This window comes from Thalassophryne amazonica, chromosome 19 (genome assembly GCF_902500255.1).
Source record: "Thalassophryne amazonica chromosome 19, fThaAma1.1, whole genome shotgun sequence".
In the NCBI taxonomy this organism is placed as follows: domain Eukaryota; kingdom Metazoa; phylum Chordata; class Actinopteri; order Batrachoidiformes; family Batrachoididae; genus Thalassophryne; species Thalassophryne amazonica.
Genome location: NC_047121.1, coordinates 20,277,511 through 20,302,322, shown reverse-complemented (window position 1 = coordinate 20,302,322; position 24,812 = coordinate 20,277,511). Strand labels below are relative to the sequence as shown.

Sequence of the window (24,812 nt, the reverse complement as noted above, 5' to 3'; positions counted from 1 at the left end):
TTGGAAAGATTAACGCGTTAGATTACTCATTACTGAAAAAAGCAGTCAGATTAGAGCAATGCATTACAAAGTAAAGCATTACTTAGTAACATGTTACAGGCATCAAACAGTAACTTCACATCTGCTTCTGGAGCAAAAACTAAAGTTCAACAAACTCCAGAAAATGAAAACTGGGAAAGTTTAATTTAATGACATTACATCACCAAAACATGACAATTTTTGATGATCCTCCTTTCTGCGGCAGCTTCTTCATGACTACAGTAATTGATTACTTGAGTGGTCATGTGGACATGATGAACAGATTCTTCAATGGTGTGATGCTGGCAGATAAAAGTTCAGGTCACACAGATTCAAGAAAGCAATGAACCATCTTCAGGGGTATCAGCTACCATTAGTTTTGGGTTGATCTGGAATATTTACCTGTAATATTGAACTGGAATTCCATTTGTAGTGCAAAGTGAAAACCACCAACTTGCTCCTACAGAAACCGTGTTCCACAGATATCACTGCCCAGAGCTTTCATGGGGGAAAGAAAGTGTTCCCAGTGAAACTTAGTCTGGTGGAGTTGTACAGTCTGATGGCCTGAGGGACAACATTAGTAAATGCAGAACCTGCAAATACAAATGAAAGGCTGATCCATACCTCTACACAAAGCACACATGTCTATAATAGTGTCTTTGACTTCATCATGTGACTTCTGTGTGACTTAATTTTGCTGATCAATATATGCTTTAACTCCTCATCGAGGCTACTTGGTTGTATACAAAAAAGGTGTTTTTTTTTCAAAACATGTTTTCCTTCACCTTTGACCTTTGACCATCTCTAGATAGCTAAGTAATAATACTACCAAGTTTGAAGAAAATCTGTACTGCCGTTTTCGGAGTTATCTTGTCCACACACACACACACACACACACACACACACACACACACACACACACACACACACACACACACACACACACACACACACACACACACACACACACACACACACACACACACACACAGTGCAGCAATACTCTGCTCACTGCTTATCCAAATCACAAGGTAAAAATGCCTGCATTTATTAAACAACAGATTTAAAAAAAAGTCTTGTCAGTTCAAAAAATGCTTGCAAACACAGATTACATGCATCCTGAAGACCATGTAATGATCAAATCTCATCATGTGTCCACTGCAAATTCACATAAGACACACTAAAACACAGATAAAGTCCAAATAGCCACAACACAATGGAAGTACTAATCCATGCACCCATTTCATATTGTGTGTTGAAGAGCAGTTATTTAATTGAAAAGCTTTTTGAAAACATTTGAGAGCAGGAAAAAACTGCCAACTATATGGTTGTATGAATTGGAAAACTTGCTGAATTTATCACTTGGTTATGAAACTCATAGAGTTAACACTGTTAAAAATTAAAAATTATTGCATACACTGATTTAGTTGGGTTTGTTTATGGAAACATACACCACTTAGTTTTGTGTTATTTAATGTACTTGAAATTTTATGTCAAAGGCTTGGTCTATTTTATTTGGTATATTTAGGTTTGGTGAAGTCTGTTTAAATGGTTGTCAAAATCTCTGCTGTGGCACTTCAGTTAGGTGAACTCTTATTACTATCTTACATTACATTTCTGTGCTTGGCATGAAAACTAGACATTGAACTGCACAAAACCAATGGGCTGCTTGCCTTATTTTCCATTCTCATATCTGTTTGACACAGAGGTGATGTCCCATAACACTCAAATTAGGTCTACAACAAACAAACAGTTTCCAAATACAAGTACAGTAAAACTCACATATAATGTATTCAGGTGGACCAGCAAATTTTGTCCATTCTAATCTAAAGCCCCTATATGTAAAAAACAGACAAAATCTGTTATATGTATCTAATGAATTAGTTACAGTCAGGAGGCACCAAGTGATGTACGAGAAAACCCCAGCACCAATTTGTCTTATGTATTTCCTTGATTAAACTCCTGACCTTCAACAGAGGCCTGCCTCATTTAACAACCGGGTCAAAACTTCATCTGAAAAAAGAAATGCCTGCCTTAAATAAGCACCAGCCATTATTTGCATTAAAATGACTACATATGGTCGTCACTCTTTTTTCTAAGTCCAATGTGGAGTGGTACACTCTAAAAAATGAACCACTGTCTCAACGAGAAAAAGTGATGTAACAGTTTGCATAGTTTTTTAAAAAGTTATTTCAACTTAACTAACTAAAGTTATTACACTATAACTAGACAGGTTTTGTGGCATTAACTCAGTTGAAAGTTGAAATAACTGAGTTGAAATAACTCAATGCAAATTGTTACATCAATTTTTCTATTTGAGACAGCAGTTCCTTTTATAGAGTGTACCTAAAACTGCTAAAGCCTAATTTATGTTTCTACAACTCTGTAATTATGTGGCCACGCAATAAAGTCGACATGCGTATGACCCTTTTAAAGTTCTCTGCCACGTCTTAATGCAATTTACCGCATTAGTGGCTTTTCTAGATCAATTTGTCGCTCAATAAGCTGCACTTTTTTATACAATCATCAACCTCCAAACCAATGGTACGGTACGTGCCACTGCCCTCCATGAATTGCAGGTGATTTGAGCATCTTTTTCCAACTCCTTGTTGTAAAGTTGGTCATATTTTGCGGACTTTTCTGCCACACGTATTGTAGTCAATGTGTAGATATCTAAAGTGGTTGTGTTTTGGTTCACCACACCCAGGCACATGTGTGAAACGTAACACCATATTTCAGTGCAGGCAGCAAGCAGCATTTTGTTAATAATTGCCAGCCTTGAATTACAGCCTGTCTCATTTAGGCGGTGGGTCTGTGCACAGTTTGAAAAAAACACCCAGGCTTTTAACCCTCTGGGGTCTGAGGGCATTTTTTTTGGACAGTTCACTTGCCTGGCATAAATGTTTTATTATTGCTGTTAACAGCTCTCCCTACATCCCACAATCAAGTTTTATGTCTCTTTTTTTCAGGACAATCTGTACTTTCAGAATATATATACTATAGTTGTGTTTTCTAAGTGTAATAAAGGTTCACAATCAGAAATAACAAAGGAAAAAGTAAAGCGGAAAATTATTTTCCACACATATTTATTCAAAACACAGAGCAAACTATAATAAACAACTGTTTTAACACTTTATAAAAGTAATTTGGGCTCTTGTGTGAAAGACTGTACAACAAAAAGGTTCAAACAATAAACACAAATGCACATTTTGAACAATATACAAAATAGTCTATGCGTTTTGTTTGTCTTCATCTCAAAGCAATTTCTGTCTGCTATTACACAAAGGTCACATCACAAACTTCTACTTCTACTGTGTTTTGGAGTGTTCTGTCCTGCTTTGAAAGCAGCTTTCAGACTTTGACCCACTTTGACTCCTTACACTCTGAGGAGCGGCCCCTCCTCCCTCGCTCCAGTGATATGGTAAACAGTGCTTTACTCTGGAGCGAGAGAGCTTGCCACAGGCTTATTCAATGACATTCACAGATAATGAGGAGTGGAGCATATCTGAAACTCACACACGTGTTTGAGCATGTGAGATTGTGTGAGAGGTCCTCCGTCTGCTCACTTTCACTGATCGCTGTGCGTAATGGTGTATGGCGCATTGGAGCCAACAGCCAAATGGCTATTCAAATGGGCCAACTAGTAACACATCACTCCTAAAAATGATCTTTGGCTTATCACGTGAGATACATTTGCCCTACGATTGGATTTTGTAAAACTATGTGACTGTGAACCAATTCCGATTGGACACACATTGCGCACGTCATCACACAGCTTCTATGAGGAGTACAAAGATGGTGGACGGTGGCTCGAAAGTCCCATGAAGTTAACTTTTCAGCAAAAAAAGTAAGCTTCTATCTCATATCATTAAAAAGTTATTTATAATTTAGTAAAGCTTGGTCTCAGCCGTTGTATATGACGGCGTCGGCCCCAGAGGGTTAATCAAGGAAATACGGTACCCACTTTCCTCAAATCGTTGTGTGACAGTGCTGAACTTCATTTCTTACCTCTGTTGTGACTGAGCATGTCCAGACTGCTCTGTCCGGTACATGTGAGGGGTTTTTAATGGAAATAATTGTGATGGGACAGGACGTTTTGTCTGATATGAGCGAAAATCCATGATACAAAATCCAGAATAGATGGTATTTATTACATGGAAAACCATACAAAACACTGGGAGTTTTGCTTTTGTCCACTGAGTGCAAATATGTGGCTTACATAATAACGGTTTAGGCGAGTTTTACTACATATCAATCTCAAAATCGATTCTCAATTCTCACATCATTAAAGAAAAAAAAGAAATAGAAAATCACGATATCTTGATCACTTAATCACTTTTCCCCCTCCCATAAAATACTGCATGAAACAATAATCCGCTGAATTTAGAATACAATGACAAATATAAACCAAGTGAATATAAATGTAACTAAACACATACTCAGTTTTCTTGACAGCAAGCCCCAAAAATACGCTTCCCTATTTAATGACCCCTGTTCTGCACAATGCCCCCTCCAGGGTGGACAGTGGAAAATCCTGACCCCACACAAGCTGAGCGCGACAATGACCCAACAACAGGCACAGAGTGAACCTGAGAGGTGGCGAGGTAAAGGCATCCCCCGAACCAGACTGACTGGGGATCTTCACTTGTTTGAGTAGTTGGTGACACTGATATCCACTGCCTGTGTCACACACAACTTAGTGGTAACTGTATCCGCCCACAGGGCCCCAACTTACTACTTCCATCTTCCCCTCTGCTGACAGCTGACCATGGATAATGACGAATGGATAGGTCAGCCGGGCCCACACAGAGCCTGATATGTATGACACAGTGGCGGCTAATGGTCTTTCTAAGAGGGGAAGCTCATTGTCAGCTTACATCATAAAATTTGTAAATTTATTTATACGTAAATTCTGCCCTCCGTTCCTTTTCAAGAAAATGGTCTGTGACCCTATTGTACCAAGTAGGCTTCTTTTCCAGGGACTTAACCAGTGTCCTCTCAGTGGCACATGGGCTCACATGTCCATTCAATTTATTTAATTTCTATAGCACCAAACACAACAAAGCTGCCTCAAGACGCTTCACACATAAGGTCGAACCTCACCAACCCCTAGAGCAAGCATACAGGCAACAGTGGTAAGGAAAAACTCCCTCTGATGATTTGAGGAAGAAACCTCAAGCAGACCAGACTCAAAGGGGTGACCCTCTGCTTGGGCCATGAGACCGACACAATTGACAATACAATTATACTGGAAATTTGGGTAAATTTTGAGAGTCCGTGCTGGTGCACAGGATGGGAGGCCTGCAGAAGAAGACACCCACTCCCATCCCTGGATGGAGCCACACCACAAACAAAGAGTAAAAACAGAATCAGGTGGCAGAAAGACAACAAATACTGTATAATTTGTCAGCATTAAGCAACAAGAAAAACAGAAGAAATACTAAAGTGATCGCCGGCCATTAGCCCTAAGCTTCACTAAAAAACCCAGACTTTAAATAAAGTTGAGGCCGTGGCCCGCTCTCTTTACGAATAAAATGAATTTAAAAGGGTAAAAAGCATAGTAACATACTATGCCAGTATGCTAGCCATACAAAAGGGAAAATAAGTGCGTCTGTTTTATTGATGCAGGGAGATCATTCCACAAAGCAGGCGCACGATAAGAGAAAGCTCTGTGACCTGCAAACTTTTTATTTACCCTAGGGACACAAAGTAGTCCTGCACCCTGATAACGCAGAGCCCAGGCTGGTACGTAGGGTTTATTGGTCTTTCCATGCCTTTTATATGCCCGGTCAAAGTTAGACAGATCCCCAAACCCAGTTTTTACTAGAAAAGACATCTCAGAGATGGTTTCCTCAAGAGGCCAACAGTACATTTTCTTTGTCACAGCACTTCCAGTCAGCCAGCTAACTTTGTCATACGAGGAGAGCTGAAAAGACCTGTTACTTTTCCCTACTTTTTGCACCAAATCAGTCTTAGGTGTTGATCTGCCCTGCTGTTTAATTCAAAGTTTCTCCTTGTAAGACAAACTATCAAATGGCTTTGACAAAATCAGGTCAACAATATTACCATTGTCTGCCGTTGTGTGTGCACCTTGTTAGCTGCCTAGTTTACGCCAACCGAACCAACACTATGAATGACTGATTGAACAAACTAATGAAATTACATTAAACTTCAAAAACAAAATGTTGAAATTATAATAAATAATAAAAGACTAAAGAACAGTAACAGCAGTGAATGTAAACCACACAACATGCAAGAAACGGCATTAACTGGTAGTTTTATCAGCAAACATGCTAACCAGAGAATGCTGGGAAAATCCCAACTTCCGCTACCGCAACACACTACGTTATATTAAACTGAAACAGGAAAATACTATAACTGTGTTTTATTTACAGTATAAGAAATGAATATATGGTCAAGTAATTTCGCCAAGCAAAACCAAGAAATGGGTTGGAGGTTGTTTTCGAATTCACTTGCAAAATCCACAATAAGACTGAGCTCCTAATGATTAAGTGACGGTGTATATCTCAAAATAGCTGTTAATCAAAATGGGATTCAGCCTTTTCGATTGATCCTCCAATCATCATGCGGAAGCTCAGCGTCCAGGCCCGCCCACAGCTCCAGAGTGTCAGAGAGCGGGACAAAATCTTGGCATTCATCCAATGACCGTCAAGTTTTGAGGCAATGAAAAAAACTGTTCCATGCAGTCCCATTGAAATGAACAGACGCTCGGCTTCTACAGCAAATGCACTGACCACAGACTGCATACGAAAAAGATTTCTTGATATCTATGACATTGACGCTACAGGAATGTATAATAAGTTAACAAAATCAAGTCAGTCAATTTGTGATAAGTAGCTGATTCTGAATGAACTCGTCTTTGAGATGAACGTGTTCTAACGCATTCACAGACAATGAAATGTTACACAACTCTACATATTTGACCATTTAATTTTTGACATTTTAGGGGAAGCCGAGCTTCCCTTGCAGTCGTAGAGAAATCGCCTCTGGTATGACATGTATGTTCTGTCATGGACACAGGATTTTTCTTCTGGAGAAATGAACTGAGAATTCCATTGAGGTGATTATTGTTTTCAAACTGGGTTTTTGCCACTGCATGCCTCACAATTATACGGTAACAATTGCAATGCTGTGGGGATCGATACAGATCCACCCACATACACCACTCTGGGTGGAACAGCATGCAGCCTCACAGCAGTTTTCATAAGCTCTGATTGCCAACACTGTTCCTGTTTCCCACGCTGGTTGTCCAAATAAGGACAGAGAACTGGTTTTGATTGACTCTGCTACTCTAGAATAGGTAATAATTTACCTGCTACTTCTTGATGAGCCCTTGCTCAGAAATCCTTATTTTCCACTTCAATTCCGCAGAATGCCACCTTGCCATATGGCACCCTGAGCGCACACAACAAACTGGACTTCAATCTGGGGTACAACTGCACAGCATGATGTGCAAAAACTCATCAAGGCTCATAAAATTTACACCTCATGCATATTTACGCATAAGATCCAAAAGATAACCCCTTAATGTTTGATATGCATGTGAAAAATAAACTTTAAAATTGGCAGTGAGGGATGAAAATACCTCTTAAAAACCTGATGACTGCAAAAATGCCACCAGCAATTTTTTGTCTTTTTTGGCGACTGGCCTTTGGCTCCCGACGGACTGTGTGCTGTTCTGAAGCTGAGATGCCCTTCTAATCTCTACAAGGTTGTATTTGTTTCTTTTATTTCTGTTTAACACTTCCTTTAGTTTTTAAGTGCATCTATTGTAAATCTTATTTAACTAAATTTCTCCTGTTGTGAAACTTAGGAGTAGTTAGTGTTTCGCTAGCAGTTATCTTGCATTAGCTAGGTCGCCTTTTTTTCCCAATCAGTAAACTCAGTGCTCAAAACTACACTCAACATGATTGTGCCATTTATATTAACCCCCCCCCCCCCCAAAAAAAAAAACAGTCACCTTGGTTCAATGATTACTTGCGTAACCATAAGCATAGGATAGGCTAGAGGTCTAGAACGGAAATGGCGTAGTTCAAAATTAGAAGCATTCCACCTCGCGTGGCGTGATGCTATCTTAGACTAAGCATGCATAAGCATGCACTACTGGCTACAAAGCGGACCTATTACTCTGGTTTCATCAACAAAAACAAGCATAACTCAAAGTTCTTGTCCGACACGGTGGCAACACATTCATGGACAACCACCTGTGAGTCGCTCTCCTTTTACAGCACAAGATTTCTTGGATTACTTTGAGAAGAAAATAGACGACATTAGGTTAAACATATCCCAGCATGCCTTAACCCAGCCACTACACCCTACTATTGAAGTGGGTGCCATTGTATTACCTAGATTTATAGTATTTGATAGTATCACACTTGGCGTGCTGACAAAACTCGGAACCTCTACAAAAAGCACAACCTGCTTATTTGATCCCATACCAACAAAACTGTTTAAGTACCTGTGGCCCACTCTTGTGCGAGTGTGCTGGAAATTATTAATCTCTCTTTAAACTCTGGATCTGTTCCTAAATGTTTCACATCAGCAGTGATTAAACCATTACCTAAGAAATCTAATCTTGACCCTTGTGTATTGAAAAACTACAGACCGATATCAAATCTATCATTTTGCTCTAAAATTCTGGAAAAGGTGGTTTCACGGCAGCTTGTAAACCACCTGACTGAGAATAATCTTTTTGAGCCACTGCAGTTTGCTTTAAGAAAAATCATTCCACAGAGACAGCTCTCACTAAAGTGGTGAATGAGCTTCTGCTTGCAATGGATTTGGACACCACTACGGTTCTGGTGCTGTTAGATGTTAGTACTGCATTTCATACTGTGGATCATCATATTCTACTCGATAGGCTGGAGAATCATTTTGGGATTACTGGGAATGCCCTTACATGGCTGACATCATATCTGACCACTCGTTCTGACTGTTTTGGACAATAACACTACCTCTACCCTTAGTGACATGAAATTTGGGGTTCCACAGGGGTCTGTCTTAGGCTTGCTGCTTTTCTTCTTTTATATAGCACCCCTTGGGCACATATTGCGGCATTTTGGGATTACCTTTCACTGCTATGCAGATGATACTCAGTTATACATGCGATAACTGCTGGTAATCTCATCCACATAAAATCCTTAGAAGATTGCCTTGCATCAGTGAAAAGCTGGATGTCTAGCAATTTCCTACTTTTAAACTCTGATGAGACTGAAATGATGGTTCTTGGTCCAATGAGACATAGGCATCAATTTGACCACCTAATGCTTAGCCTAGGCTCATGTGTCATACATTACACTGACAAGGTGAGGAACCTTGGGGTAATTTTTGATCCTATGTTGTCCTTTGACCTCCACATTAGAGATATTATGAGGGCTGCTTTGTTCCACCTGCGAATTATAGCAAAGATTCCCATCCTGTCTATGGCTGATGCTGAGATCCTGATTCATGCATTTGTCTGTTCTAGATTGGACTACTGCAATGTTCTATTTTCTGGTTTGCCGCAGTCCAGCATTAGGGGTCTCCAATTGGTTCAAAATGCTGTTGACAGACTTTTTACAGGAAGCAGAAAGTTTGACCACATTACACCCATTATAGCACCTCGTCACTGGCTTCCTGTCCCTGTGAGACCAGATTTTAAGTTTCTGCTACTTAGTCTATAAAATTGCTCACAGACTGGCACCTCCCTACTCATCTGACCAAATTAAACCCTACATACCGGCCCGGGCTTTGCGTTTTCAGGTTGCAGGACTGCTTTGTGTCACTAGGGTGAATAAAAAGTCTACATGTCACAGAGCTTTCTCTTTTCATGCCCCTGTTCTGTGGAATGATCTCCCTGCATCAATAAAACAGTCAGATTCTGTAGAGACTTTCAAGTCCACACTTAAGACGCACATATTTTCCCTTTCATATGGTTAGCATACTGGCATAGTATTGCTTTTAAATTCATTTTATTAGGAAATGGAGCGGGTCGCGGCCTCATCTTTATCTAAAGTCTGGGTCTTTTGGTGAAGCTTAGGGTGAGTGGCCGACGTTCACCTTAGTATTTCTTCTGTTTTTCTTGTTGCTTAATGCTGACAAATTCTACTGTATTTGTTGTCTTTCTGATGCCTGATTCTGTTTTGTTTGTTTTGTTTTTTTGTTTTTTGTCTCTCTCTCTGTGTTTGAGGTGCAGGTCCATCCAGAGATGAGAGTGGTGTCTACTTCTGCAACCCTCCTGTCCTGTGCACCGGCAAAATTTCCTGTATATTCGTTGTGTAAATTGTATTGTCTTTTGTGTCGCTGGAATGGCCCAGGCAGAGGGTCACCCCTTTGAGTCTGGTCTGCTTCAGGTTTCTTCCTCAAATTATCAGAGGGAGTTTTTGCCTTACCACTGTCACCTGTGTGCTTGCTCTTGGGGTTGGTAAGGTTAGACCTTACTTGTGTGAAGCACCTTGAGGCAACTTTGTTGTGATTTGGTGCTATACAAATGAAAATAAATTTAAATTGAAAATTTAAATTGTCTTTGATGCCAACTGCACCACAGTGTGTTCTCACTGACGGCACGCAAACCTATCTGCTTCACTTCCACATCATCAGGGAACGTTCAACTATATTTTGGTTATGGCTGTGGTTATGAGTTGCATTTCCACATGTGGATTACCTAATTCATCATAGATTGACATTTGTTCAAAATGTGACGACGTCTGTATGACCCTAGGTTTCACACTTCAATGCATTTGTGTGTTTGTTTAGATAGATTCAAGAATGCAGGCTAATGCTGCAGCAGTGTGTAAGTTGGCCTGCGGTGAGTAGGGATGGGAATCAAGAACCGGTTCCAATTAAGAAACAGTTTAATATTTTTCAAACTATTGGAACTTCAGTTCCTCTTATCAATGCCGACACTTTATTTGGATGCTCCTGTATTGCTAAAATGTGCATGTCATGTCATGTCCAACACCATGACATCAAACTCTTACATTGGCAATGAAAACCTGGGTAGGTTACATTTTTTTTTAATCCAGGAATTTGATCAGGAAGCAACAAGGGAACTGATAAAGAACCAGACCAGTAAACAGAATCAATATTGATCAGATCTCTTCAAGCAGACAGCATTTAAAAGTGTGGCTTCAATTTCAAAAGAAAACAAGAGTGCTGTGCTCGTAGAACACAAACCTCCACCAACATTACCTTCCAGTTCCACAAAGTTTTACCTTAGAAAAAACTTCAAGGTCAAAGGCCTGATAGAAGTGGCTTTTCATAAGCTAAAATATAATACAAAATATAGATCAAAAGGGTTTTCAATGTTAAAATCAAATATCCACTAAATCCACAATATGGATCAGATGCTGATAAAATTTATTCGATTCATAGAGGGTGTCAGTTTGCATGTCATTGTCACAAATGAGAATGAGTGATACACTTTTGTTTGTGATATAATGCAAAGTGTACACAAAATGCGGTTTTCAATGTTAAATATAAATGGCCACAAAATCCACAATCCGGATCAGATCCAGATCAAACTTTGTCAGTCAATAAAGGATGCCAGCCTACAACCCCAATTCCAATGATGTTGAGACATGGTGTAAATATACTCAGAACCTGGATTAATGTTTTTAGTCACACAGCACTACTATTATTCTGAACACTACTGTATCTGTAGCCAATATGGTGTTAAAACAGAACAGTGTCAGAAGATGTGGAAATGATTGGCCCCTGATGAGCTGCAGGACCTTTATGTCTCTTTTGAATAAGTGCAATGAACCTAACCATGTTTTTCCAACCAAATTCACACCATGAGTTAAATCCTGTAGTGGACCATTGTTGTCGACATAAACTCTCCCAGCTTTTGTTTGAAATCAACATATTACCTTCCAATTCCCATCTTCTTTTAATATACAACCCCAATTCAGGTGAAGTTGAAACGTTGTGTGAAATGTAAATAAAAACAGAATACAATGATTTGCAAATCCTCTTCAACCTATATTCAGTTGAATACACCACAAAGACAAGATATTTAATGTTCAAACTGATAAACTTTATTGTTTTTGTGCAAATATTTGTTCATTTTGAAATGGATGCCTGCAACATGTTTCAAAAAAGCTGGGACAGTGGAATGTTTACCACTGTGTTACATCACCTTTCCTTCTAACAACACTCAATAAGCGTTGGGGAACTGAGGACACTAATTGTTGAAGCTTTGTAGGTGGAATTCTGTCCAATCTTGCTTGATGTATGACTTCAGTTGTTCAACAGTCCTGGGTTTCCGTTGTCGTATTCTGTGCTTCATAATGCGCCACACATTTTCAATTGGTGACAGGTTTGGACTGCAGACAGGCCAGTCTAGTACCTGCACTCTTTTACTACAAAGCCACACTGTTGTAACACGTGCAGAATGTGGCTTGGCATTGTCTTGCTGAAATAAGCAGGTACATTCCTGAAAAATCGTTGCTTGGATGGCAGCATGTGTTGCTCCAAAACCTGGATGTACCTTTCAGCATTGATGGTGCCATTACAGATGTGTAAGTTGCCCATGCCATGGACACTAACACACCCCCATACTATCACAGATGCTGGCTTTGGAACTTTGCGCTGGCAACAATCTGGATGGTCTTTTTCCTCTTTTGTCCGGAGGACACGACGTCCATGATTTCCAAAAACAATTTGATATATGGACTCATCAGACCACAGCACACTTTTCCACTTTGCGTCTGTCCATTTCAAATGGGCTCGGGCCCAGAGAAGGTACCAGTGTTTCTGGATGTTGTTGATGTATGGCTTTCGCTTTGCATGGTAGAGTTTTAACTTGCACTTGTACATGTAGAGATGAACTGTGTTAACTGACAATGGTTTTCTGAAGTGTTCCTGAGCATACGCGGTAAGATCCTTTACACAATGACGTTGGTTTTTAATGCAGTGCCACCTGAGGGATCAAAGGTAATGGGCATTGAATGTTGGTTTTCGGCCTTACTGCTTACGTGTAGAAAGTTCTCCAGATTCTCTGAATCTTCTGATAATATTATGGACTGTAGATGATGGAATCCCTAAATTCCTTGCAATTGAACGTTGAGAAACACTGTTCTTAAACTGTTGGACTATTTTTCACAAAGTGGTGATCCTTGCCCCATCTTTGATTGTGAACGGCTGAGCCTTTTGGGGATGCTCCTTTTATAGCCAACCATGACACACAATTAGTTTCCTCAGTTATCAAACACATTGAGTGTTGTTTGAAGGAAAGGCAATGTAACACAGTGTTAAACATACCACTGTCCCAGCTTTTTTGAAACGTGTTGCAGGCATCCATTTCAAAATAAGCAAATATTTGCACAAAAACAATAAAGTTTATCAGTTTGAACATTAAATATCTTGTCTTTGTGGTGTATTCAATTAAATATAGGTTGAAGAGGATTTGTTAATCATTGTATTCTATTTTTATTTACATTTCACACAACATCCCAACTTCATTGGAATTGGGGTTGTACATAACAGTCATTTATGAAAGTAATTTGATCATTTTTGTCAGAATTATACGAGGTCGGTTAGAAAAGTATCCGACCTTTTTATTTTTTGCAAAAACCATATGGATTTGAATCACGTGTGATTGCATCAGCCAAGCTTGAACCTTCGTGCGCATGCGTGAGTTTTTTCACGCCTGTCGGTTGCGTCATTCGCCTGTGAGCAGGCTTTGTGTGAGCAGTGGTCCACCCCTCTCGTCGGATTTTTATTGCGAATAAATGTCTGAATGATTTGGAGCTTTGCTGCATCAAATTTTTCCAGAAACTGTGAGAGACCTCCAGGTGGACACAATTAGGAAAATTCAGATGGCTTTCAGGGACGATTTTATGGGGATTACACAGATTAAGGAGTGCTCCAGCCGGTTTAAAGACCGCCCACAGCGTCTGAGAGCGCGGCGCACTCCGAGTGCTGATCGACACGCTGACACCCCGCTGAAACAACCAGATAATTTCCAACGTGAAGGCTTTGTTGAGCCGGGACATCGTATGACTTCCACAAAAATGGCAGAAGACGTGGACATCAAGACTTTTTCGGCACATTCCACTGTTACAGGAGTTTTTTTTCATGGAAAGAGAAGCGGAGGGATGCGCCACCGTGCCGCTCATGGCGCGGGACAAAAGCACCTCCGTGTTGGTCTCACAGGACGGCTTTCAGATGGCTTTCAGACGGCTTTCGGTGGCTTTTCAGTCGTGTAACTATCCGAGAAATTGTACATGAGCTGGACATGCCAGAACATGTCCTGTGAGGCTTCATCACGGCGTTGCTTTGCGCCATGCGGCTCCACCGTGATGCGTGGAATTCCTCCGCACGTCTGTCTCAATGTGCCGAAAAAGTGCAGATGTCCACGTCTTCCACAATTCCTGTGGATGTCTTACGACGTCCCGGATCAACACAGTGTCCAGTGAGGAAATGAATGGCACATTTCACTGTTACAGGAGTTTTTGTTATGGAAAGAGGAGGCTGTTCACAATCAAACAAACAGGCAAACAGGAGTGAAAATATTACAACAGTTCCAACTGCAAATCACATATGACAAAATGCAGTCAGGCATCAACCAGAATGATTGTATAGGTGTTTGAATCTTGCATTTGTTGAGCCAGAGTAGTGGCTGCAGCACTTCACCAGCACCTGCAGTGAAGCCAGAGACAGCTAACCACAGCAAAGCTGACCAAAGAACCAGCTGTCACAGAGAGGTAGCAACTATGGCAAGACAAGGCTTGTTTCAACATGAAAACCTTAACCCTTGAGCCTCACAGCCAATTGGTTCACCAAAAGCTTCATTACTTCAGATCTCCTTTAGAACTCATTTGATACTACAAACATTTACTGTTCAAATAGTTTATAGCACACTTATGATTATGCTATAAGCTGGAGGTCGCACAGCACAGTTTCTGTGGACATTCAATAACATAGAAAGGTTGATTGAATAATTTCAAAACAACTAGCAGTTAGATGAATTAACTGCTTCATATTACGATCATTAGATTATGGTGATTATGTATTGATTTAGTTTTTTTGATGTATGCCTGTAGATCATGTTTTTATTATATGTTTATTAAATACTAATAAATTATAAATGGCGTATGTATTTTTCTGCATTTTTCACAGAAAATAACCCTCATAATAGAAAAAAAATGTATAAGCATAACCCTGAGCGTAATCAGAAATGCATCAATCTGCAACATCATGCACATTACGTGCAGTGGGGGGATGGGGGGGGGTGCTATTCATGCAACTCCTCTCTCCAAAACGACTTGTGCGTAATGTTGAATTGGCATGTACCAAAAGTCTCCACACTCGCTTCTTTTCTGGATAAAACAGGTCAACGTGTGTATTTATGTTGTATGAAAGCAGAACAAACGAACACAATCCTTCATGATGATCACTGATGGACCATTTCCAAGCTGATGCTCCTTTAAAGCGACTCTGGCAATTTTACGCAAATTTCCACTCAGGCTTCATGCAAAAGTCGTCAAACAAATAAATCAGTCAATTTTTTTATTATGTCAGCAAAAACATACAGCCGTCAGCTTGTTGACACCCGATCTCCACTTACCGGCCACGCAAATTGGAACGGAATGATGACCTTTCCGGCGTCGCTGTTCCGGTTGGACGAGGTTTTCTGGCCGCTCTTGAAGTGAAAAGTATTCCCACCGATAACTTTAGTAGTTTCCGAGCCGTACGTGCACGGACCGTTGGTGTTGACCTCCGTTTGGTATTCCTTTAAGCACACTCGGATGTAGGTGTCGCACTCGTCGGGGCCGCAGGAGCCCTCCGCTGCGCTTTTCTCCGCGTCGCAGCAGTCTCCGTTCAAAAGCTGACCTTTGGGATTGTCCACGGAGACCAGCTGCAGCTCGAAGTAGCCCGTGGACCGAGACACCTGAGGACAGACAGAAGGCACCGTGAGCAGATCGGAGTCTGGCATCCAGCTGGTTTGTAGAAACAGGTGGATCATTTTAAAATGTCAATTCTTCAAACAGTTATTTGAGAAATTATATGATTTTATGAGCAGACTGTTATTTTTTGCAGCGAAGATTCGCACTATTACTACTACTACTACTACTGTACATTTTGGCACAGTTGAACTCCACTTTTACGCACTGCGCTGTGCGTAAAGGGCAGCCCCATGCGCACACTACAAAAAATAATCAACCTTCATGGAGTTTGAAATTTTGGTTTTAGACGGAATCTTTTTCAAAGTATAGACATGTTCAATGTTTTTCTCACATTTAAAACTGTAAATGAACAGCGTTTTGCGCAAAGGCTTTTCTGAAAACATGACAAAACTTGTACTCGTTGCCTGTGGGTTTGTATTAATATACGTGGTCCCTGTCAAATTTAAATTCCATAAATTACACGATCCACTGCATGATTCTGGAATTTATACCTCTCATCCAAACAAGAAACATTCCACAATGTGTAAACAAACAAACAAACAAAAAATAACCAAACAAACACCATCTTCCTTTGATGGTGAAATAAACTTCTCACCTGTGCGCACAGCGTCACCAGCAGACACACCATTAAGATACGGTGCAGTTCGCCAGGATAATTCCACATGTCTCCGGCCGGGACGTGTTGGTTACCATCGGGGAAATGCAAAAATCTCGAAGTGTCAAGCAGTCAAAATAAAGAAGAAACCAGCTGCAGTATCCCCCTCCTCCTGGTCTCCGAGGCACGCACGGCGTGGCTGCTGCGCGGGGTGCCTGCGGGTCTGGAGGAGGAAAAAGACGCGCCGTTTGGTCCGCGGACGCACAAAAGCACGCGCAAACTTCACTTCTCTGTGCCACCAGACGCACTAAACATCGGAGCGCAGAAACAGCGTTGCATCTCTGTGCCCAAAGACAGAGCCGGGAGCTCCAGCCCCACACGATGATGGACAGGTCCGTGGGCCAATCACCATCCTGCTGGGTTTGTGGTTTCCACGCTGTGTGCCAATCCGGTGGAGAGCGCAAAAAAGAGGACGCCTGATGGATTTAGGCTCACCCACAGGAGCAGGTATTATTTATTCATTCATTTATTTGTTTGTTTATTTATTGTTGTTTGCGTTGGCACTGCAATTTATTCAGCACACCTCTGCCTGTAAAGACTTTATTTATTCCCTAATGAATCCAAACGAACACGAGCTTCTTTTCACGTTTGGCACATAAATCCTACACAGGAGCTCAAAGTTAAACGTGCAGAAACAAACACCAGCCATGAACGTTACACCGAATAATACGCACAGTGGAAATGTGTTCACGGCCCTGAATGAGAGAAGAAACACGGCAGCGAGCGCCCTCTACTGACCACCGACACCCACATCCAGACAAGTGATGAGGAACGACGAGTGGAACCACCGAGCAGGCAATTTCAGAAAATTAACATTTTCTGAAATACCCAGACACTTTATACAAACATATTAAAATAATCCAACATATACAAGAAAATGTTTCCTTCCTTCCTCGCATTTCTTTCTTTCTTTCTGCCCTTACTTAGGACTTGTTTCCTGAGTAGTGTTGGCTTTTCATAGGTGTGTAATATGTTTAATAAGTTTTACATGAGTTAACACACTTGTAAGCAGAGTATTTTCCTCTGTAGATCAAAGTGCTTAATTAATCACTGAACTCAAGTGAGTTACTGTTGATTCTTTAGATATTAATGCATGAAGTAAAGCACAGGTTCATGCATGAATTCATGACAGCAAATGTAAATTTGTTGGTGAGTGAGTTTGTCCATCCTAAGCAGCCTGTGTAGATATCTCAAAAACAATAACTGTTACTACGGTGCACCCAGAAAGTATTCACAGTGCATCACTTTTTCCACATTTTGTTATGCCAAAGCCTTATTCCAAAATGGATGATTTTTTTCCCCTGAAAATTCTACACACAATACCCCATAATGACAATGTGATTTTTTTTTTTTACATTTGTGAAAATTGAAAAATAGAAATCACATGTACATAAGTGCCTTTGCCTATTCTAGAATAGAATTTAAAATTCTTCTTCTTACTTATAAGGTTTTGAATAATCAGGTCCCATCTTATCTTAGGGACCTCATAGTACCATATCACCCCAATAGAGCGCTTCGCTCTCAGACTGCAGGCTTACTTGTAGTTCCTAGGGTTTGTAAGAGTAGAATGGGAGGCAGAGCCTTCAGCTTTCAGGCTCCTCTCCTCTGGAACCAGCTCCCAATTCGGATCAGGGAGACAGACACCCTCTCTACTTTTAAGATTAGGCTTAAAACTTTCTTTTTTGCTAAAGCTTATGCTTTTGCTCTGTATGCACCACTCTGCATTTAATCATTAGTGATTGATCTCTGCTCTCTTCCACAGCATGTCTTTTCCCTGATTCTCTCCCCTCAGCCCCAACCAGTCCCAGCAGAAGACTGCCCCTCCCTGAGCCTGGTTCTGCTGGAGGTTTCTTCCTGTTAAAAGGGAGTTTTTCCTTCCCACTGTCGCCAAGTGCTTGCTCACAGGGGGTCATTTTGACCGTTGGGGTTTTTCTGTAATTATTGTATGGCTTTGCCTTACAATATAAAGTGCCTTGGGGCAACTGTTTGTTGTGATTTGACGCTATATAAATAAAATTAATTTGATTTGCCATTAAGCTCAAAATTGATCCTGTTTCCACTGATTATTTTTTAGATGTTTCTACAGCTTAATTGGAGTCCACCTGAGGTAAATTCAGTTAATTGGACATGATTTGGAAAGGCACATACTTGTCTAAATATAAGGCCCCACAGTTGGCACTGCATGTCAGAGCACAAACCAAGCATGAAGTCAAAGGAATTGTCTGTAGAGTTCTGAGACAGGATTGTATTGAGGCACAAATCTGGGGAAGGGTACAGAAACATTTCTGCTTCTTTGAAGGTCCCAATGAACACAATGGTCTCCATCATCTGTAATCATCAACCTTCCTTTTCTCTCAAAAATTCTTGAAAGGGTAGTTGTAAAACAGCTAACTGATCATCTGCAGAGGAATGGTCTATTTGAAGAGTTTCAGTCAGGTTTCAGAATTCATCATAGTACAGAAACAGCATTAGTGAAGGTTACAAATGATCTTCTTATGGCCTCAGACAGTGGACTCATCTCTGTGCTTGTTCTGTTAGACCTCAGTGTGTTGGGAAGGTGTCGTAGCACGGACCCACAACAGGAAAGGAAAGGAACGGACAATGAATAAGCCAATAAGTAACAATTTAATGTTGTGACAACACACAACTTAACACACAAAATATATATAGTCAATTAACACCAGGTGACGTGTGGGCAGGCTCGAAGATAGAAGACCCCCGACGAGAGATGAGCCGTGTCCCACACGGCTTCCACCACCAACGGCCTGAAGAACACCGGAGCCGCCAAGTCCCGAGTCCCCAGGTGGCCTCTGTCTTCGGCTGTCGACCCTGGTACTGCTGGCAGAAAACAAGACAGGATGGATGAGTGTGAAGTCGCACACTCAGTAATCCACAGTCTACACTCAGTTAGGAGGGGAAACCTCCACCTCCAATCACACACTCGTGCAGCTCCTGCTTAACCACTTATCTGGTTTGGGGTGTGAGGCAAAGCCGTCGCTGATCACACCAAACGCCAATCCCACAGATAAGGACAAACACCACAGGATAACGGCTGCAAAAGAAGTTCAGATTATTACTCAACGTTCGAATCAGCAGAGAAAATTACCTCTTCGGTAGTTGATTTCTCAGCGGGGAGGTGGAGTTGCAGTCCGGCTTATATAGTGGTGTAGATGAGTGACAGCTGGTGCGATGAGTGACAGCTGTCACTTCTTCTGGGTCTGGCGCCCTCTCGTGCTTGGAGCCCGCACTCCAAGCAGGGTGCCCTCTGGTGGTGGTGGGCCAGCAGTACCTCCTCTTCAGCGGCCCACATAACAGGACCCCCCCCCTCAACGGGCGCCTCCTGGCGCCCGACCGGGCTTGTCCGGGTGTCTCTTGTAGAAATCGGCCAGGAGGGCTGGGTCCAGGATGAAGCTCCTCTTCACCCAGGAGCGTTCTTCAGGTCCATACCCCTCCCAGTCCACCACATATTGGAACCCCCGGCCCTTACGACGGACGTCCAGGAGCCTGCGGACTGTCCAAGCAGGCTCCCCGTCGATGAGCCGGGCAGGAGGCGGCGTAGGTCCAGGTGCACAGAGGGGCGAGGTGTGGTGTGGCTTGAGGCGGGACACATGGAACACAGGGTGGATCCACAGTGAAGCTGGGAGTTGGAGCTTCACTGCGGCCGGGTTGATGATTTTGACGATTTTGAATGGTCCAATGTATCGGTCTTTCAACTTGGGGGAGTCCACACAGAGAGGGATGTCCTTGGTCGAAAGCCACACCTCCTGCCCGGGCTGGTATGTGGGGGCCGGGGAACGCCGGCGGTCCACATGGGTCTTGGCCCTCGTCCGGGCCTTTAACAGGGCAGAGCGGGCGGTCCGCCACACCCGGCGGCACCTCCTGAGGTGGGCCTGGACCGAGGGCACACCGACCTCTCCCTCCACCAGCGGGAACAATGGGGGCTGGTACCCCAAACATGCCTCAAAAGGGGAGAGGCCGGTAGCAGACGAGACTTGGCTGTTATGGGCATACTCGATCCAGGCCAGATGGTGACTCCAGTCCACCGGGCGCGCGGAGGTGACGCAGCGAAGGGCCTGCTCCAACTCCTGGTTAGCCCGCTCTGCCTGGCCGTTTGTCTGGGGGTGGTACCCGGACGAGAGGCTCACGGTGGCCCCCAGCTCCTTACAGAAACTCCTCCAAACTTGCAAAGAGAACTGGGGACCACGATCTGATACAATGTCCGATGGTATCCCATGCAGCCGCATGACGTGGTGGACCAGGAGGTCTGCCCTCTCCTGGGCCGTCGGGAGCTTCGGGAGGGCCACGAAGTGGGCCGCCTTGGAGAACCGGTCCACTATCGTGAGAATGATGGTGTTGCCCTGGGACGGCGGGAGGCCCGTGATGAAGTCCAGGCTGATGTGAGACCAGGGGCGGTGAGGCACCGGCAGGGGTTGGAGGAGTTCTGAGGTCTTCCTATGGTCTGCCTTGCCCCTGGCGCAGATGGTACAGGCCTGGACGTAGTCCCGAACGTCGGTTTCCAGTGACGCCCACCAGAAGCGCTGCTGGACCACTGCCACGGTCCTACACACTCCGGGATGACAGGAGAGCTTGGATCTGTAACAGAAGTCCAATACGGCAGCTCTGGCCTCTGGTGGGATGTACATTCTGTTCTTGGGGCCGGTCCCCAGGTACGGGTTCCTTGCCAGGGCCTCCCGGACGGTCTTCTCCACGTCCCAGGTGAGGGAGGCCACGACAGTGGACTCGGGGATGATGGTCTCGGTGGGGTTCGACAGCCCCACCTTGGCTTCTTCTTCGTGCACCCGGGACAACGCATCCGATTTTTGGTTTTTGGTCCCGGGGCAGTACGTGATCCGGAAGTCAAAGCGCCCGAAGAACAGAGACCAGCGGGCTTGCCTGGGGTTCAGCCGCTTGGTGGTCTGGATGTACTCCAGGTTCCGATGGTCCGTGAAAACCGTGAAAGGCAACAACGCCCCCTCCAGCAGGTGTCTCCACTCTTCAAGAGCCTCCTTCACCGCGAGGAGCTCCCGATTGCCGACATCATAGTTCCGTTCAGCTGGGGTCAACCTGCGGGAAAAATAGGCACAAGGATGGAGAACCTTATCAGCCTCCACGCTCTGGGACAGCACGGCTCCTATCCCTGAGTCAGAGGCGTCCACTTCCACTATGTACTGGCGATCAGGATCAGGCTGCACCAGAACTGGTGCAGTCGAGAACCGGCGTTTCAACTCCTTGAATGCGGCTTCGCACCGATCCGACCAGGTGAAGGGGACCTTGGTGGAGGTCAGGGCAGTCAGGGGGCTAACTACCTGACTGTAGCCTTTAATGAACCTCCTGTAGAAATTCGCAAAGCCGAGGAACTGCTGTAGTTTCCTGCGGCTTGTTGGTTGGGGCCAATCTCTCACCGCCGCAACCTTAGCCGGATCAGGGGCGACGGAGTTGGAGGAGATGATGAACCCCAGGAAGGACAAAGAAGTGCGGTGGAACTCGCACTTCTCGCCCTTCACAAACAGCCGGTTCTCCAACAACCGCTGTAGGACCTGACATACATGCTGGACATGGGTCTCAGGGTCCGGGGAAAAGATGAGTATATCGTCCAGATATACGAAGACGAACCGATGCAGGAAGTCCCGCAAGATGTCATTTACCAAGGCCTGGAACGTCGCGGGGGCGTTAGTGAGGCTGAACGGCATGACCAGGTACTCAAAGTGACCTAACGGGGTGTTAAATGCCATCTTCCACTCGTCTCCCTTCTGGATCCGAACCAGGTGGTACGCGTTTCTAAGATCCAATTTTGTGAAAATTTGGGCTCCATGCAGGGGCGTGAACATTGAATCCAACAGAGGTAACGGGTATCGGTTGCGAACCGTGATTTCGTTCAGCCCTCTGTAATCAATGCATGGACGGAGTCCGCCATCCTTTTTGCCCACAAAAAAGAAACCAGCACCCATCGGGGAGGTGGAGTTCCGGATCAGCCCGGCAGCTAAAGAGTCCCGGATGTAGGTCTCCATTGATTCGCGTTCCGGACGTGAGAGGTTGTACAACCTACTGGACGGGTACTCAGCGCCCGGGACCAAATTGATGGCACAATCGTACGGTCGGTGCGGGGGAAGAGTGAGCACCAGATCTTTGCTGAAGACGTCAGCAAGATCGTGGTACTCCTTTGGCACCGCCGATAGATTGGGGGGGACTTTAACCTCCTCATTAGCCGTCATGCCGGGAGGAACCGAGGATCCTAAACACTCCCGGTGGCAGGTTTCGCTCCACTGCGTCACAACCCCGGACGGCCAATCTATCCGGGGATTGTGCTTCACCATCCATGGAAATCCCAAAATCACTTGGGAGGTAGAAGGTGTTACATGGAACACGATCTCCTCCCTGTGATTTCCAGACACAACCAAGGTCACAGGCTGTGTCTGATGTGTGATTAATGGAAGCAGGGTGCCATCTAGTGCTCGCACCTGCAATGGTGACGGCAGAGCCACCAGGGGGAGCCCTACTTCCTTTGCCCATCTGCTATCCAGCAGATTCCCTTCCGACCCCGTGTCTACCAGTGCTGGGGCATGAAGGGTTAGATCCCCACAAAGGATCATTACTGGGATTCGTGCAGATTTGTGGGGTCTCCCCGCGTGCGTGTTATGACCCACCCTTAGCCCAGTTTCTAAGGACGGGCGTTATAGTTTTGACCGTTTGGGGCAGTCCTTCTGCATATGCTCACAAGAGTCGCAGACAAAACACTCCCCACGGGCCAGCCTCCTTTGTCTGACGTTTGTTTTTACTTTGGCCCTGCTCGTGTCCATAGCCTCCTCAGCAGGGGGAGCTGTAGCCACACGGAGCTCTCTGGCAGTGAAGCGTGGGGACGACGTCACCCTTTCGGAACCAGAAGGGGGAGGGACGGCTCGTGCTCGGTCACGCCCGCCGGCCTGCTCCCGACGATGCTCATTCAAACGGTTGTCTAAGCGTATAACCAAATCGACAAGCCTGTCAAAATCCCGCGGTTCCTCCTTAGCCAGCAGGTGCTCCTTCAGGACCGGAGACAGTCCATTTACAAAGGCAACGCGGAGCGCAACGTTATTCCAGCCGGACCTCGCTGCCGCGATGCGGAAGTCGACTGCATACTCGGCTGCGCTGCGATGCCCCTGTCTCATTGACAGCAGCACGCTCGAAGCGGTCTCGCCTCTGTTGGGATGGTCAAACACTTGTTTGAACTCCCGTACAAACCCAGCATAAGACATTAGGAGCCGTGAATTCTGCTCCCAAAGCGCCGTAGCCCAGGCGCGTGCCTCTCCTCGATCAAATTAATAACATAAGCCACCCGGCTGGCATCTGACTTGTACATGACAGGACGCTGTGAAAAGACGAGCGAACACTGCATGAGGAAGTCTGCGCACATCTCAACACAGCCTCCATACGGTTCCGGAGGGCTTATGTATGCTTCAGGGGACGGTGGGGGGGGGGTCGTTGAACGACCAGTGGAACGTCTGTTACGGGCCCAGGACCAGCAAGAGGAGTGGCTGCAGCAGCGCCCTGATCGTGCGCTTCCACCCTGGCGGTGAGAGCCTCCACCCTCCGGTTAAGGAGAACATTCTGCTCGGTCACCAAATCCAGCCGAGCCGTGAAGGCGGTTAAAATCCGCTGCAGCTCACTCAACACGCCTCCTACTGACACCTGCGCTCCTGGCTCTTCCATTGGCCGTTCAAGCTCGGGTTGACGCCCCTCGGAATCCATGATGAATGGCTGAGAAATCCTGTTGGGAAGGTGTCGTAGCACGGACCCACAACAGGGGGAGCAAAGGAACGGACAATGAATAAGCCAATAAGTAACAATTTAATGTTGTGACAACACACAACTGAACACACAAAATATATATAGTCAATTAACACCAGGTGACGTGTGGGCAGGCTCGAAGATAGAAGACCCCAGACGAGAGATGAGCCGCGTCCCACACGGCTGCCACCACCAACGGCCTGAAGAACACCGGAGCCGCCAAGTCCCGAGTCCCCAGGTGGCCTCTGTCTTCGGCTGTCGACCCTGGTACTGCTGGCAGAAAACAAGACAGGATGGATGAGTGTGAAGACGCACACTCAGTAATCCACAGTCTACACTCAGTTAGGAGGGGAAACCTCCACCTCCAATCACACACTCATGCAGCTCCTGCTTAACCACTTATCTGGTTTGGGGTGTGAGGCGAAGCCGTCGCTGATCACACCAAATGCCAATCCCACAGATAA

At 44.4% G+C, this 24,812-nt stretch overlaps 1 protein-coding gene across 2 annotated transcripts in view; it reads right to left on the bottom strand.

Annotated features, from left to right (window-relative positions):
- The window catches only part of LOC117532088 (protein jagged-2-like), a 216,973-nt gene extending 200,111 nt beyond the window's left edge, over nucleotides 1-16,862 (bottom strand). Inside the window, exons 1-2 of one of the 2 annotated variants that reach the window (XM_034195329.1) lie at nucleotides 16,525-16,862; nucleotides 15,590-15,913 (exon numbers count right to left, since the gene is read on the bottom strand). In XM_034195329.1, coding sequence (XP_034051220.1) covers nucleotides 15,590-15,913; nucleotides 16,525-16,593 — 393 coding nt within the window. In that variant the 5' untranslated portion in view covers nucleotides 16,594-16,862. The remainder of the gene's footprint in view (nucleotides 1-15,589; nucleotides 15,914-16,524) is intronic. The other variant, XM_034195330.1, reaches the window with a different exon arrangement.
- Between the last annotated feature and the right edge of the window lie 7,950 nt (nucleotides 16,863-24,812).